The 16,534-nt window shown below is 33.0% G+C and overlaps 1 protein-coding gene across 7 annotated transcripts in view; it reads left to right on the top strand.

Annotated features, from left to right (window-relative positions):
* The window catches only part of LOC106052717 (protein O-linked-mannose beta-1,2-N-acetylglucosaminyltransferase 1-like), a 37,645-nt gene extending 21,111 nt beyond the window's left edge, over positions 1 to 16,534 (top strand). For all 7 annotated transcript variants that reach the window (XM_056025470.1, XM_056025468.1, XM_056025465.1 and 4 more), the window contains 8 exons: positions 712 to 805; positions 1,758 to 1,807; positions 2,600 to 2,726; positions 6,082 to 6,211; positions 6,882 to 7,028; positions 7,310 to 7,471; positions 8,681 to 8,812; positions 9,745 to 16,534. In XM_056025470.1, the coding sequence (XP_055881445.1) occupies positions 712 to 805; positions 1,758 to 1,807; positions 2,600 to 2,726; positions 6,082 to 6,211; positions 6,882 to 7,028; positions 7,310 to 7,471; positions 8,681 to 8,812; positions 9,745 to 9,859 (957 nt within the window). In that variant the 3' untranslated portion in view covers positions 9,860 to 16,534. The remainder of the gene's footprint in view (positions 1 to 711; positions 806 to 1,757; positions 1,808 to 2,599; positions 2,727 to 6,081; positions 6,212 to 6,881; positions 7,029 to 7,309; positions 7,472 to 8,680; positions 8,813 to 9,744) is intronic.

The raw sequence follows: 16,534 nt of genomic DNA, 5'->3' as shown, positions 1-16,534 counted from the left end.
CTTTAGTATATAAAAAAAAAGTAAGATTTTAAAGGTGGGGATGATTTTACACTTCCACATTATATTCAGTTGCATGATTATGTGACCAATGTTTATTCCTTGAATAAATGTGATTTTTTAAAGAATATTTATATGAAGAAACTTTATTTAAAAAAAAATACAAGCTTGTCAATGAGCGTTGATGATCTTTAGGGCGCCTCTTAGTTAACCCAGCTCTAATGAGTACCTGACATTAGTTGGATCAAAAAATTAGAGGCAGTTGGTACCCTCATTAACCATTTGCCACAGAAACAGAGGACCATTACATCATTTGCCCTATAGACCACATGGTCTAAAAGGGGAACTAATGAGCTAAATGATTGAGCATGAGTCATATGAAATAGTTATTTTTAGAGAAATACATCTGAAAATAAATAGCTAGTTTTTCGATTTAGCGGATTTCAAAGGAATGATGTTTGATATATTCACCTATAATTTTTGCAATCTTTATTTGTTTATTGAGACTTAACTCTTTTTCTCCTAATTAACTATACCATCGTTGATTTGACCCCATTAAATTAAATTGTAACGTTTTCTGATCACAAAAATGTTATTGAAGTTTAATCATAACAGGGTAGAATGTGCAAATGTGAAAAATGAAAAAATTCTGTCAGAACGTGGAAAAATAATTTCAGAGATAAAGAGTTAAAAAAAGGATGAAATGTATTTCAGGTTTTGTGGGATGAGAAGATACCAGAGTATGCAGAGCTGACACATTTGTTCGGCTTTCGTAACTTTAGTATGGACAGCAGTTTGACCTATTCAGGTAGAGTGTTACTTTATGAAATTATGCTATATTTATGAGAAACTTCACAAGCCTTAAAAAACTACATGCCTTAGAAATTTTGTATTAATATTCTTGAGTGATGTTTGGTGACGATGTATAATAAATAACATTAAATAACATAACATATCCTTACTATATTCAATCTATAAATTAAATTGGGCATACTTTTTTTTTTACAAAGCTTACAACTCACTATGTCTGTCTGGTAAAATGTTTGTACACATTATTTCTCCCACACCTGATCTCAGATCAAACTGAAATTTTTGCACTATAAATTCCTTTTACCTGACAACACATGAATCAATTTTAAAAATGAACCAATTAATTAATGAACTATTGGTAATCAATGATTTTGTTTGGTATCTCAAAGAAGGGAATGAAATAGTAAATGACAGAAGCGGTGGTGTTATGAAAGTGATATTCTGTATCGGTTGTCATTCTTATGTTTACATGTGCTTGTAACTCGTCCGTAAGAATGTGTTCACGAAATGTGTGGTGTGTAGCCATTCAGTGTATTAAAGCCATTCTAAGTGGACATGGTTTTCGACTCATTATGTTCATAACAGGTGGTATAAGCTGGATTAGTCCCCTTTATAGGCTATCGTCTTAGTCTTAGTAAACACAATGCTGAAAAAAGGGGAAGACTATAGAAACAATAGATAGCTATACAATATTCCATGTTCATAAGCTCTCCACTTACAGAGTGGTTATCGTTTAGCCTGGAGAAGCCTGAGAAGGCTTGAGCCATGAGTTCGAATTCAGGTTGTTTCCCCTTTTTAAATTTTTTTTATAAAGGCTATTTTATTGTTAGTCTAAATCTATTACAAATTTAATTATATGACTGATCCAAACTAATTGATACAAGCATGCTTAATATAAGCTTTTTTTTTTTTTAAAGTATTTTTAAAAATATTTTCTTTGTTCATTCCAGAACAACTGATGAAAGCTCTGCGAAATTCTAAACGTTTATTTCCAAATGCTGTGAGTTCTTTTTTTTCTTAGCTAAATCTGAGTACTTTGTTTTCATAGAACTCTTCTTTGTCAATTAAAGCTCTTTTGTCAGAACTGTGTATTGTCATTATGTCTTGAGCTATGCATTGTCACTCAAAACTCTATTGTCAGAAATCTGGATTATCAGTTAGAACTTTTCTTTCACATCTCTGTATTGTCAATTAAAATAGTATTGCCAGTTAGAACGATGTAATGTCAGTTTCAGTTTTAATATAGTAGTTTGAATTACTGGAGATTTTATAAGCACATTTCTTTCCTAATAGCAAAAACATTTGAGCTCAAACAGATGCCAAATAAAGGCTCACCATTCTAATAGAAGATTTGACTTGATTGTCTTACCATTCTAATAGAAGAATCAACTTGATTGGCTCACATTCTAATAGAAGAATTGACTTGATTGGCTCACCATTCTAATAAAATAATCAACTTGATTGGCTCACATTCTAATAGAAGAATTGACTTGATTGGCTCACATTGTAATGGATGATTTGACTTGATTGGCTCACCATTCTAATAAAATAATCAACTTGATTAGCTCACATTTTAATACAAGATTTGCCTTGATTGGCTCACTATTCTAATAAAAGATTTGACTTGATTGGCTCACTATTCTAATAAAAGATTTGACTTGATTGGCTCACTATTCTAATAGAAGATTTGACTTGATTAGCTCACCATCCTGATAGAAGATTTGACTTGATTCTAGTCAAAGTGTAAGAAGTTATAAAAACTTAAGATGACATTGATAATTAATATTCCCAGGAACACATAATGGTTATAGAAGAAGACCTCCTCTTGGCTCCAGACTTGATTCCTTTCATGGCCCAGTCCTTACAAATTGTTAGCGATGACCCGTCACTTGCTGGAGCGTTTGCTTGGAATATTAATGGTACTTATTATTAGTTCTCTAACATAAAATTATCTTAAATTTTACAAAATTATTTTTTAAAAAGCCAATTTAGTTTGATAAATTAAAACTATGTTACAATTACTTTTAATATCTTTAGCTGTAATCTAGAAACTATAATTTTATGAAAGATTATTTAATAATTGTTTTGTGTGGTCCAACAGACTAAGAGATATGTATTTAATTTTTGAACTCAAATGAAAAAAAAATAATTAAATAGACACACTCTATTATAAAAAGTGAAAACTTTTGACATGACAAAAGTTTATCTTTCCTGGTAAATTCTAGATAAAAATTCCAAAGATCCAACTTTAATGGATTCTAAAATTATTTCTAAGCTTATATCAACTCACTCTGTCTGGTCAAAAAGGTTTATACACACACCCAATCTTAAATCAAGTTGAAATCTCGCATAATTATTTCTTGCACCTGACAACATGAGAAAAAATATAAAAAAATTAACCAATTAGTTACTTCACCAATTAATTGGTAATTGTTTTGCATTGAAGGAAATTGTACTTGTATGTGGTGGTATAAGTTGAATTAGTCCCCTTTATACTGTGTGTAGAGAATTAAAGAGTTTGAATTCAAGTCATACTACTTGACAGATTCCTTTCCAAGTGGTTAGTGCAGTGTTTCTCAAACTTTTTTGTCTGGCGGCATAGTAAAAAAAAACTACAAAAGTTTCGCGGCACACCACGAAGAGCAACATTTGTTTTATAATAAAAAGGAAAAAAAAAAGATTTTACCTGTTTTTAAGTATTACATTTAATGTTAAGGGTGTGCCTGTTTTTGAGAGCAAATGTGATCTAATCGAGGCTCCAGAGTCGACAAACAAACTCGCATTTCATCGTCTATTGTAAGAAGTCTCTCTCTTTTCTTAGATTTGATTTTAGTCAGTGCTCAAAATCCAAACTCACAAAACCATGAAGATGCAAATGGAAGAATTATTTTGATTGCTTTTAAACTGATTGCAGGATATAACTTGTTGATTGAAATCCAAAACACATCCAGGCTTTTCTCTGCAAAACTTGACTTAAGAACTGCATCGTTTTTTAAATCAATGAGCTGCTCTGCTTCTTCAGATTTGTAGCTTCATTGTTTCCAAATGGATAGCTGACACATCCATACTCATTACTTCCAACTGTTGGAAAGTAATGCTGCAATGCTGACTGCAAGTGTGTCAAAGTGTCCAGAATTTCGGGGGTGATTTCTTTAGGTGAAGCACATTCATTCTAAGTAGGAAAGCAGTCGAAGACTCTTTTTGAGATCTTACTTTGCCACAAAAAATTTTCACCAAATTACTTCAGTTTTGAGGATTCAGTGATGATGGTTTCCGATGGTCCTTGAAGACTTAAATTCAATGAATTTAATTTATCAAATAAATCAGAGAGAAATGTTACCTTAACCAGATCTCGTCATGAATAGAAAATCCAAAGTCTTTTTTTTCAGCCTCCAAGAATGAAATCAGCTCTGCCTTGAGTTGGATGGCACGTTTTTAAAGTTTTCCCCTGGAGAGCCAACGAACATTGGTGTGATACTGGAGACATTTGTAGTCTGAATCCATTGCTTTGCAGAGCAGAGAGAAAAGTCGGGATGCAAGCGGTCAAGATTTGATGAAGTTTACAACTTCAATCACTTGATCCAGAGCAGACATCAAATCTTTCGGTAAAGATTTGAAGGCAAGAGCTTCTCTGTGGATAATGAAGTGAACAACTAATACATTTGGATTTTCTTGACCCACAAGAGTGATGAATCCCTTTCTATTTCCCTGCATGGAAGGACAGCCATCGGTGCAAACGCTAATAGCAAAATATTTTCGTTCACCACTTTGAAAATATCTTCGCCTTTGGTCGTTGTTGGTAAGTCTTTTCAAAATAAGAATTCGTTGACACATTTTTCATCCTTTATGAACAGAATAAAAGCTAGCAGCTGGGCTTTTCCATTGATGTCTGTGGATTCATCAACTTAAAGAGACCACATCAGAGACACTTCATCGTCAGTCCCGTCGAAGTGTTCGCAGATTTGATCTTGTAAATCTGACGATAAGTCTTCAATTCTGCGCGAGATAGTATCATTTGACAAAGGAACTTTTTAAACTTTTTCGGCGGCATCGGGTCCAAGGATAGTTTCAACAACTATTGCTAAAGCTGGAGCCATGACTGATTCAGCCTCTGTGTGTGCTTTCTTGCGTTTTGCTAATAACTGAGCAACCTTATAACTTGCAATTAATCCCTTTTCTGGCAGCTTTAGGTAGTTCGTAAGTTTCTTAGCTTGTTTATTTTGTTGAGCCCTGATGTTTTCAAAGTATTTCTTCGGTTGCGCTTTTACAGCTGGATATTTAGTTTCCAAGTCTCTCTTCAATTTGCTTAAAACAAGCGCCTCATTCGACAGAGTAGCATTGCAGATCAGACAAAATTGCAATGGTTCAGAAGATATGAAACCATATCCAATGTAATCTGCTTTTCATTTAACGCTTTCGCAGTTTCATTCTTGCTAACGTATTTCTCCATCGATAACAATGAATAAGGCTTATTGATAATTAGTTATTATAAGCATACACCTAACCAATTTACATGAAACACATCGCTTATTATTATCGTTACCAATTCAAGAACTGCTGTGCGTCTACTAAGGCGGCCAACATTTTAGTCATTATAATAAAATATGTATAGTGGACAATTCCATAACCTGAATAGCTAACACCCCTTTCCGTCATAATGGAGAGATCCACTACTATTACTGGTCGATGCAAATGGAGATGTCATCGCAACGTAAAATAAAAATTTAATAGTTGGCAGACCTGTGTAACGCTGCACGTGTGGCATTCTGAAAACTCCCGCGGCACACCTGCAAATCTTCAGCGGCACACAGTTTGAGAAACACTGGGTTAGTGTATTGGCCTGGGGGGCTTGAGCCTTCGAGTTTGAATTTCTCATACAACTGTTGTTTTGTTTTATAAAATTCACTTAAAAGCGATCACAGTAACATTTTCCAAGATACCTCTTTGTCTTTCTCCCAATCCCCCAACACACCCCCTTAGCAACTGGTCCAGACAAGTTAAGTCAAGTTATAGGATCATAACATATTGAGAAAGCTAAAAGCATGAAATAACTATAAAATGAGCAATTAGTAAAAAATATTTTTAATCTCACAAATTTATTATTGCTACTCTAACTCTATTACAAATTTAATTACATTACTCATCTAAAATAATTGATATAATTACACCTAATATAACCTTTTTTTTTTTGTAAGTATTTTTTATATTTTTGTTGTTTGTTGTTTTTATTCATCGATACTCCGCATAGTTAGTCTACATGTATATCCCACTAAGGTTTTGAGAGTTCCTCTGGTAACAGCAGTCTAGTGTATAGAGTGCAAGAGTTTCCCGGTCTGGGATTCCTGATGAAGACCCTAGTAATACAACATCTTGTGGATAACTGGGAGGATTGTTGTCAAAACAGGTCATTATCTATGTACAATAATTTTCCAAAAAAAAAAAAGTTTCAAGAGTTTGTCATGTTTTAGATGTTTTGAGTTTTAAAAGAAAAGCTAAATTTGACTAATGCATTTATCCTTTCATGCTTTTTTGTAGCCAATTTTGCTAGAGAACTTGTGTTTGTTGTTTTTTAATAAACACAGAAATGAATTTATGGTTTTACTTGATTAAAATTTTTTAAGTGTCTCTAATTTAGTTTAAATAACTTCACTTCTAAGGTTTACTGGTAAGAAAAAATTATTGCAACAGTTTAGATCATAGATGTTTCATATTTGAAGTAAATGTAGGCACAGTTGGATATTTCCATAGTCTTGTACACACATTGCTCATTTTGTATGAAAATGACAAAGACAATAAGCCTATTTGGTTTTGCATTATTATGTGGGCAAATCCACATTTTGTTTTTATAAGAACTTTGTTGTTTTTTTTGTGTGTTTATCTCCTATACACTTGTAATGAACCTAGCTTACATAAATGTTCAATATGAGAATCAGATCATCTTTGCTTTTATCATAAATACACATTTTTGTATTTTTTAGCTGTGTTTGTTTTTTTCTACTTTTGTCTTGAAAATTTTAAATTTTCAAAACAATAAAACTATAAACTCTATGTTCAAAGTCTGTATTTTACTTCAGAGCCTGGGTTGGCTGGCAGAGTGGGACAAAGCCACTAGAGATGCTAATGCCAGATATGTCCAGAGTTTACAAGACACCATTCTATGGCGCTGAAGGTCACTCTGACCTGGCCAGAAATTTGTTTATCAAGCCTCGCAACACTTTTTTGTAAGTATGTAATGTCATGTTTTACTGGTTGCTATTCTTATTAGACTCTTGTTATCATTGTTTTTGCATCTAGTGAGAATTTTAAAAACTGAACAAAGTGTACCGAAGACTTTTAGAATACTATTACTGTATACATGTAACACAATGTGTATTAGTTGTATTTAGATGTGTGTTCTCAAATGTCTTCAGTTTTCTTTAAGCTGTTAATGTAAATAGTCTGCACTAGTTAGCAAGTTAATTACTTATTAATAGAATTTCAATTCAAAATCATTTTTATCCAGAACTAGACAAAGTCCAGGCCTAAATTTAACCTACCTGATAGCTGGACAATATGAAGACTTCCTCAAGTCTCAGCTGAGCATTAGCCAGGTCATTCCAGCTAATATTCTGATTCCTTGTTTACTCCAGAAATCCCCACCTCCAGATCTGAGCCCTTACCCCAGGTGAGTTAATGCTAATAACAGATACACATTACAGGATGTTGTCTGGGTTTTTAATTATATTCTTTGGTTTAGGAAGATCCTTTAAACTGTCAAACATCACAATATCTAAGTTTGAAAGGTTGTCATTGTCGGAAGTGGTAATGGACATATACATGCTTCACTACCTATAAAATGCGTCATGGCAAATAGCCTCTGATAACCAGTCCAACTTCTGGCTTTCATATGTGGCTAAGATATTGAGCCCAGCAGAACTGTTTTCACTAACAGGAGAAGGTGCAAAGGCAAGTAACTGGTGTCTAAACTGCTAAGCCATAGGCAGGAGGGGCTTATTAACCTTAGTTGGCTAACCCCCCCCCCCCTCCCCCCCCCAAGAGAACCTCTGCTGCCTTAAGCTATACTCAAATATGGAAAAGGCTTCTTCAGAAGGTGGCGACCCTTAGGCAGTTTGCGTAAGAGCCTGTAACACTGCTAATCCTAGACTGTATCAGCACTTGCTGTTCCTTTGGATGAACTGCTGTGTGGGCAACATTGTTCTAGCCCTAGCTTATGTCCAGTGTTCATTTCATTTGTGTGAGATGATCATAGTCTCTTTGGGACTGAAGAAGGCCATATATATATATATCTAAGTTATACTTTGAATAAACAAATGATACCAATAGTTTTCTTAAAAATTGGTAAGTAAAGCTCACATGTTAATGTTGCATAATTTATCTTATGTTTAAAATTACAGACATTTCTTCAAAAATGGAGATAATGCTATGTCCTATTTTATTCTTGTTGTACATATTAATTAAAGACTAAAATTTGATAAGTCATTAGTTTTCTTGGTTTGTGTTGTCAGTACATTAGAGACTTTTGGGTAGATACTCATTTGGAACTTGGTAACTCAGGGACTTCAGTCCAAACCTCTAGTCCTAAATAAATTATAAGACTTGAACCAGAAAACATCAGATTATCAACCTTTGAATTAGCATGCTTTATTTAACACATGCACTTGCTTAACATTGATGGTTTGGCTAACCTTGCAGTTATATTCAACTCCATATATATTAAATAAGAGCTTTAAATTGTATTTATAAATAAAAAAGTTAGTGGATTAAATATTTATCACAAAACTGTCTTCTAATTTTGTGTGTGAGTGTGTTTTAAATGTTTCATTCTAGTGTTCTCTTTCTCACTAACCTAGCTTCTATTGTATTGTTTCAACAGTGGCCCTTTGATGGTGACCTATGAACAATCGAGTCCTGAAGACTACACATTGCTTGTGAAACTTTGTGACTGTTTTGGTCTAGTCACATTGGACAGAAAGCATCCTAAAAACCTACACAAAGGACTTTTAAGGTTAGTTTATAAAGTTTAGATTATTTTGGTTTGACTTAAGATAAAAGCCTAACTGCTTGATTAGGAAACGTATTCATCTTGATTAAAATATGTAATGGATTGCGAAGCTGTAAATGTGAGTACATAGTAATAAGCATTTAGAATCAGTCAATTTTATCATATGGTTATTAAACAAAAGAAAAAATTAGTTCCTGGTTAAAACATAGGAAATGGTGTTTTTATTTGAGACTAAGCTGTTTCTGAGCTTTGAGCTCCGGTCATGCCGCAGCCAGAACATGACAGATAGTGTCAGGCATTCAATATAGAGTAAAATCTAGACTACTGGTATCTGAATTATCTTGAGCGTTCAAACCTGGATACACATGGGGGATCTTTAGCTAAACAGATAGACCTCTATTACTTTTTTTTCAATTATTGGTTTTGGGGGGGGGGGGGGGGGGGGGGGGTATTTGTACTGTCCAATCTTAAGTACTCATATCTCAGCCCATGACCTACTGCCATCATTTCCATCATTCTCAATGAGATTTTACATAAATAAATTTTTACAGATAAGCAACTTGCTTGAATGTGACATAGGTTCAGATCAGCTTGCTTGATTGCTATGTAGGCTCAAAACACGTTGCTTGAATGTGACATAGGTTCACAGCAGTGCTTGAATGTAGATTCAAAAGAAAACACTAACACTGGAATTCGAATCAGTTGTAATGCAATGAGTCACATCAACTGTGAAATTCCTCTTTAAGTGCAATGATTCAGTGCAATCAAACTGTATTCATTCAATCCTTTTTCAAATGAATATTAAGAAAATATAACATGCTTTTCATTTTTTGACAAACAAATGCCATGAACTATTTTGTTGAGTGAAAGAATTAAAAGTGAATGTTGCTCCTTAATATTTATCAATAATAACAAAAAATAAAATCTTTGTTCAGGTTCTACTCTCAAGGACATGACATTTTCTTGGTTGGTAATAAAACAGTTTATATGAACAGCCAGGTACCAGGCAGGTACATCATCACACAAAATTTGACTGCAGCCGCCAATTAGCTAAACTGATAGTAGCTGATGTATTACATGCACTGTGATAGGACTTGCTGAACGGACTTACAAAAGTTTATATTATTCTAGTCAAAATTTCAGTGGTATATGTGGAGTAAGGTAATTTTATTAGTTACTTCACTCAAGTAATGTAATGTTAGATTACTTCACTTGAGGATTGTAATGTCATTAGATTACTTGAGACCAAAAATCTCAACTGTGTATTGTTTAGTTAATTTTTGCTGTTCTTTATCATCGGCTATAGAAAGTTTTGTCTATATATTGAAGGGAAGCAAATTGAGAGAGTGTATGTGAGAAGCAAATTATAGTGAAAGGATATTTTTTAAAATAAATGTATCATTTTTAAGATTTCATCTTGGATATAGCTAGTGATTAACGTAGCTTAGTTTTTCTTTTCAAGTTGAGGAAAAACATGTTTATGTTACTATTAGATATTTAAAAGTATGTTACAATTGCAGCATAATTTACAATTTTGAAACTACATTTTTTTTGTACATAAAAACTTTGGCTACTGCATGCAATGTGATAAAGATATGAGTAAATCTTGATAATGTTTATTAATCACATAGTAGCAAGTGACTGATCCTGAAGCCTACTAGTACATAGACAAGGCTGTGTACAAATACATTCCAGATTTTATTTAAACATATTTTTAGAGTCCTAACAATATGTCATCAAAATCTCTAGGAGATACTGTTTGATGAACATGATTCATTTCTAGTCAATAGATGTGATAAAAGCAGCTCAACCTGCTAGCTTGGGAACAGACCATTATATTGGTATTGCAAACAGCTTCTAAAAATATACTAATTTGTTTTGCAATTATATAATTAATTAGCAGATTTCAAGTGGTTTTGAATTAAATTACCCTTGTATATGTCTAAATACTTTCTGGTGTCAACATATTCATAACAAACACTTGTCTGTTTGATTCTAACAAAATCTGGATATTTCAAGCTAGTTCTATATGACTCAACCTATTGAGAATGTCAAAATCTTTTTTTTTAAAGGGATAATCTGACATAGACAAGACAAGTTAATTATGTAAATAGTACATGTTTCATTTTATCTCTCTGATTATATGGAAGTGGTGATTAGGTGCTAGTGCTTGTTTTCTTGGCATTGTAGTTTTTGCAAATGTTTTTTTATTGTTATAACCAACAAAATTGAATTTAATTACCATATTCAAAATAATGATTAGTGACATAAATTCAGCTTCTATCTGCCCGATGGGTATCTAATAGCTACAGTTCAACATATTCATAACAAACACTAGTCTGTTTGATTCTAACAAAATCTAGATATTTCAAGCTAGTCTGTATGACTCAACCTTTTGAGATCTGTCCATCATGAAATATTTAAAATAAATCTGTGCAATAATCAAACATCATTCTTTTAGTTTGGAGCAATTAATTTGTATCAGTTGTCAAGTATTTGTGGTATGCATTGCATTTCTGTCACTGATTATGATGCTGATCAAGTCACAATTTGTCATTGGATCAAAAAAAAATTTATTTCGCTTCATATCAATCACCAATTACACAATTAATCAAATGATGATTTTTTTTTCTTTTTGACTAGCCAGATTTGTTTATTTATTGATATAAATATGTGCAGGTTACTTTGTTTGTTTTTCAAGATGTGATAGGAAACACTTTGTATTACTTGTACTCTAATCGTTTGATTTTAAACCTGTGGCATCCCTAGGGGGATGCGGGCAGTGTGGACCACATCAGGTGACACCCAACTGGGGGGTGACATGCAAGTGAGAAAAAAAGTATAGATATAAAAATGAATAATATAGAAAAAAGTGTCGGTGGCTAGAGACCTGAACTTGTATATGCATAAGTAATATCTAGATCTGTCTCCAAAATGGCTCTATAAGATGACTCACTCCAAAAATAAAATCATTGTATTGTTTCTTTGAACTATTTACAATCAATTTTACAGAAGTGAAATCAAATTAGTGACTGAATGTGAAAAGTGGTGGAAATACAATCCAAAACTGGAAAACCATTATTACTATAAAGAATAGTCACCAGGCTTTGAAATGTGGAAAACATCTGGAACCTGACTAAAACAATGGAAAAGAACATCATTGCTTTGATTGATGAAAAGAAGAAAAAAAAAAGGAAGGACCTTGCTAAGATTGCATTATATCATTTTGTTTCTAGCTAAGCAGAATTTGACATTTGTTGACCATATTGAAGATCAGTCTTTATTGAATAATGGAGTTCTCCTTGAGATGGTGAATTAGTCACATATGACCAAGTTCTAAAAGAACATCTCTAAGCCAATGCATAAAAACTGAGAATGAAATCATAAATGTTTTAGTATACCAGTAAAGGATGTTACCTTAGACATTATGTATATATGGTACTTTAATATCTTGTTTGACATACACACACTGATCAAATTTCTAATGTTATGCGATTTTAAAAGGGAAAGAAGCTGATGCATTCTGTCTTAAAATGCAAGGAAAGAGATGAGTTTGACTTTATGAGCTCACGGATATGACAAAGCAGCTACAATGTCTGGAATCCATAGGGATGAGTACTGTTAATTTTAAGAACCACCAGAAAGTTATTTTATGGATATACAGATCAATCCCTTACTTGGTGGTCAACATTCTATTGCATAAACTGCTTCTTGTGTATCATTTTTTGTGTGTAAATTTGAAAGAATGTTTTTCACTCTAAAAATATAGTCAGTAGAGGCACAGCCTAAGGCAGGGGTTCTCAACCTGTGGGTCGCGACCCCCTTGGGGGTCGATTGACCATTTGCCAGGGGTTGCCTAAGACAATCGAAAATATGGATTATTATTGTCTACTCTTCTATTGCCGTATTTGTGTGTGTGGGATGGGTCGCAGCAGAGTGGGGGATTGTAAAAAGGGATCGCCAAGCTTAAAAGGTTGAGAACCGCTGGCTTAAGGGCTATTGTCAGCTTGCTGTGATTTTACCTGTTTTTTGCACTATTTTTTTTTTTACGAAAAAGTTAACCATACAAATGCTAATCCTATACTCTTTAAGCGAGCAATTGTTGTATGTATATATATTTTTATTTATTTATATTTTTTTGCCACAAGGAGAAAACCGTTACATTGGTTTAAAATGTTTCATTATCAAAAAATAAATTTTGGCTAGATTTTATGAATGAAAATTTTCCAGATGACGTCAAAGGGAAAAAACTGAACACTGCTTACGTCACTAGGCCTACAACAAGAAAGAGAAAAAAATTTAACACTGCTTATGTCACTGGCTTACACCAGTACACTAAAACATTTTTTTGCAAACATAAACAAGTTTGAATCAGTTGGCATAATTTAACATTTGTGCTCTATTAGCCTTGTCAACAAAGTAAAAGTCACCTACACGGCTCTCCGCAATTAAAGTGTAAACAATTTATTATAAAACTTTTAAAACACAATAATATAATCATACATCGGCAAATTTAATTTAATTTTTTTCTTCCATAGTTCCATGATAAATCAATCTGCATAAAAGTGTTTGTAAGAGTCTGTGCATTATTTAAGTACAAAATAAAAATGATGAACTATATTGAATTGCATTGTAATACTTTTATAGTGAACACCCTTTTATAGTGTAACTTTCATTCTTATAGCATTCACAGAGCACTATGGTTTAATCTTTCTGGTGGGGGATGGTTTACCTGGAAGCAGGTTTCTGTCCTAACTTTAAGCACTCAGCAAACATTGCTCTGCTCGAGTCGGGATAAAAACTCGAGCCCAACGACTCTTGTCACTCAGCCACACATCTCACACCCGTTTTAAGGGTACATAAAATATTACATAGTGGTATTTTCTACTAAGTCACTTAATATTGAACAAAGTAAACATTAAAAGTAAAAAACTATACGTTTAGTCACAAGTTATGAATATTTGTAGGTTTGATGGTTTTAAAATTGGTGACTCACCTTAATGAACGAGCCTCCCAATGCAGTTGATAAAAGTTTCAATTCAGTATTTAGTTTGACCACTCGTTAAAATTTATTATGGCTTGGTAAGTAAAGATGTCATTTATAAATTGGATAAAGCAAATGACTAACTATGCCCAGTTTTGGTCCCTTTAGAATAATTAACCTAGTCCTATTATGCTGGGTAATATTTTATTTTGCTGGTGAATTATTACAATGTGTTCAATCTTTGAAGTCTACTGTGCCATACCAAAATAAAGGAAAAGGTCATAAGACAGCTTCTCTACACCTTACTTGCTCACACTGAACATGATCTCCAGCCTGCAGTCAAGGATTTTGTATATGCTGCTGTCTCTTTTGGTTTTACTGTAAACCTCGGAAAAACAAGTCATGTTCAAGAAGTCATCCAATAAAATCTGCTCAACCCCATTGCAGATTCCGTTAACGTCGTAGACAACTTCACATATCTGGGAAGCAGTATGAAATGGTGCATTGGTTTTAAGGGAGGTTGATAACCGTCTGGTCAGGGCCAGTACCAATTGTGCTTTTGGGCGTATCCAAGCTAAAGTGTGGCGAAATAAATAGGGGACAAATGTATGACAAAGGCAATCTTTTTTTAGTGAACTGAAAGGTGGTTGGCGTCACAAAGTAAAAAGTGCATGTTTTACCCTATAACCTAGATATTTTGCATCACTTAATGTTTAGTACTAAAGCCTTATTGAATATACTAATTGCAATATCAAATGTCTGAACCTAACCATTTGAGAAGTAACACTGCAAAGACTTTCTTCTAAGCCAATAAAAGGCCAATAGTTTTACACAAAAAATGTTGGCCTGATGTAAAATAACACGACATGACCTGTGGTTTTTCTTGACTATAGGGACACTAAAGAGGATTTCTATTCTATCACCATGCACAATGTCATTTAGAACTAAAAGAACAACAAAGCAACCATTCAGATTGGTAGGCTTAACCTGATCACTCATTTTCATAATTACAAATGTTTCTTAAATGAGTTTGTGTAAATATCTTTCCTTAACTAATCATTAAACCGAGCGAGGCTCAGTCACCTGGTAGTTTGTAATTTTGGAAAGCATCTTTCAGAACACCACAAATACGCAGATGATAAATAAAAGTTGAAGGTTTAGTTTCAGAGATTTTTCGGGGTCTCAATAGGCCTATAAATTGTAAAAAATCATGCTCTGTCCAGTTTCTTGCTTTTTCACGATTAACGTTTGTTGCTTAAGATGTCTTCTCAGTCTTGGTATTTCCCTCAAATGTTGTTCTTTGATAAGTGATCACATACATTATTTGGTCAGTTGCTTAAATTAGATGTTGCACTACATCACATGTATCTCAATGGTCTCTTCCAATCTGAGTTGACACTCGGCATACAAGTGTTCAACGAACTCTTGTTCCCTTCTTTAATACTTAGTCCCTGCGATTTCAAGTTGTTCTCCAGACATTTCCTTCTTCTTTCTAATTTGTTTTTTTTTTATGTATTGAAATATCATGCTTTTTTATTTGACAGGCGCTTTCTCTGTAACATGTTGCGCTAACTGGTCATGAGTTTGTAAAAGTTTAAAAGCCTCTGCTTGGCCATCACTTTGTCAATAGTAAACTCTTTAGTTTTAAGAACTATTTGAGACTTTCTGTCTATTGAAAATGAAATAGTTGATGTTGAATTTGATGAATTTATTGATAAGTTTGAAAACATAAAATCAAGAAATGAAAACTTTTCATTTGTAAGAGCATTTTATTTTTTTGTTGTACTTTTTTAAATGTTTAGTTTTGTTTACATATTTAAATTTTTTATATTTTTAAAAATAACTTTAGTGTATTTTGGTTGCAGTTGCAGTGTTCTTTCATCCTTGCTAACATAATAGTATAACATAGAATGGTTTCTATAAGAAGCTTTTTAAAGTCTGATATAGAAAACGTGTAGATGTTAAGACTTTTTTCTTAATTTTAATGTGCCAATGTGCCAAAAACCCATAATATCTTAATTTTAACAATCTTGAATTTGAAGACATTAAATAACTATTGATACATTCTTTATAAACATCAAAATTTTACAAATGTGTAGCCATCAATGAATGTAAACAATTAGCTCATTGTATTATTGTTTAACACAAGAGCAGAACAGTTTGATGTTTATTTTGGCAGGGGGAAGGGTGACACCTGGAGCGACACCCACTCTAGTTTTACACTCTTATGGTGGCTGGCCATAATGTTTTATGTTTATTCATGTATACAACTTTTGAAATTTTACATTTTGTTTCTTTATTGAATAAACATTTGCTAACTATGCCCATTTTCTATTCATGTTTATTTATATCAAACTATTTGAATTCCATAGTCTGTTATAGCTACTTGGCTTATTTAAGCTTTGTGTAGATCAATACTATATACATTCTTCTTATTGTTAATGATACATTGACATGTGATCGCAGTGCTTCCTTTAATTAGATAAATAAATAGAGAACAAAGTGTTTGGAATGTTTGTTTTTTTCATATCTTAAGTTACAATTTTTCATTTTTTCTGTTTTTAATAATGTTCTTTAGAAACATAAGATTGCCAGTAATGAAACTCTGTGCACATTTTTTTTCCTGGTGAATTCATATCACTGAAGTGGGTTGCATACTTTATTTGTATAACCAATATTAGCTTGTTATGTATAAATATATTTTTTTGTTTGGAGGCTAATAAAATCAAAAAAAATTGAAA

Source organism: Biomphalaria glabrata, chromosome 4, assembly GCF_947242115.1.
Source record: "Biomphalaria glabrata chromosome 4, xgBioGlab47.1, whole genome shotgun sequence".
In the NCBI taxonomy this organism is placed as follows: Eukaryota; Metazoa; Mollusca; class Gastropoda; family Planorbidae; genus Biomphalaria; species Biomphalaria glabrata.
This window is presented reverse-complemented; position numbering and strand designations above follow the sequence as displayed.